Raw genomic sequence first — 471 nt, 5'->3', positions numbered from 1 at the left:
TTTCTAGTCATCTCCTGTTTCTCCTGTCTTTCTTGTCAAATAAAAGTCTAAAACATTTCCTTGGACACTATTTGAATATTTACAATATTACATTGCACCAACAAAAATGCTACCAAATCAGGTGATGGTGCCACCAGTTTTCTTGTTAGTCTGGAGCCCTGCTTTGTATCTGTTTTTTACTACTAGTAGTGTTTAGTTTGGTGTCAAACATTTTGACTTTTGTTGTTGATAATTCCCACATGCTTTCATCAGTTTTTTTCCAAATGTAATGTTTGTTTGTTTATTTGTTTCTCTTGCAGTGGTGTAAGTTCGATGATGACGTCGTTTCACGGTGCACTAAAGAAGAGGCCATTGAACACAATTACGGTGGTCACGATGACGACTTGTCAGTGCGTCACTGCACCAACGCTTACATGTTGGTGTACATCAGAGAGTCCAAGCTCAGTGAGTGGCTTTATATATATATATATA

The 471-nt window shown here is 37.4% G+C and overlaps 1 protein-coding gene across 1 annotated transcript in view; it reads left to right on the top strand.

Annotated features, from left to right (window-relative positions):
* The first annotated feature begins 283 nt into the window (after nt 1-283).
* LOC107579493 (ubiquitin carboxyl-terminal hydrolase 7-like) overlaps nt 284-471 on the top strand; it is a 2920-nt gene continuing 2732 nt past the window's right edge. The window contains exon 1 of the mRNA XM_016265321.1: nt 284-444. Within this exon, the coding sequence (XP_016120807.1) occupies nt 414-444 (31 nt within the window). The 5' untranslated portion in view covers nt 284-413. The remainder of the gene's footprint in view (nt 445-471) is intronic.

The sequence above is a fragment of the Sinocyclocheilus grahami genome, unplaced genomic scaffold (genome assembly GCF_001515645.1).
Source record: "Sinocyclocheilus grahami isolate Dianchi unplaced genomic scaffold, SAMN03320097.WGS_v1.1 scaffold17783.1, whole genome shotgun sequence".
Classification (NCBI taxonomy): domain Eukaryota; kingdom Metazoa; phylum Chordata; class Actinopteri; order Cypriniformes; family Cyprinidae; genus Sinocyclocheilus; species Sinocyclocheilus grahami.
Note: the sequence above shows the minus strand (reverse complement) of the source record. Positions and strands in the feature narration are given on the sequence as shown.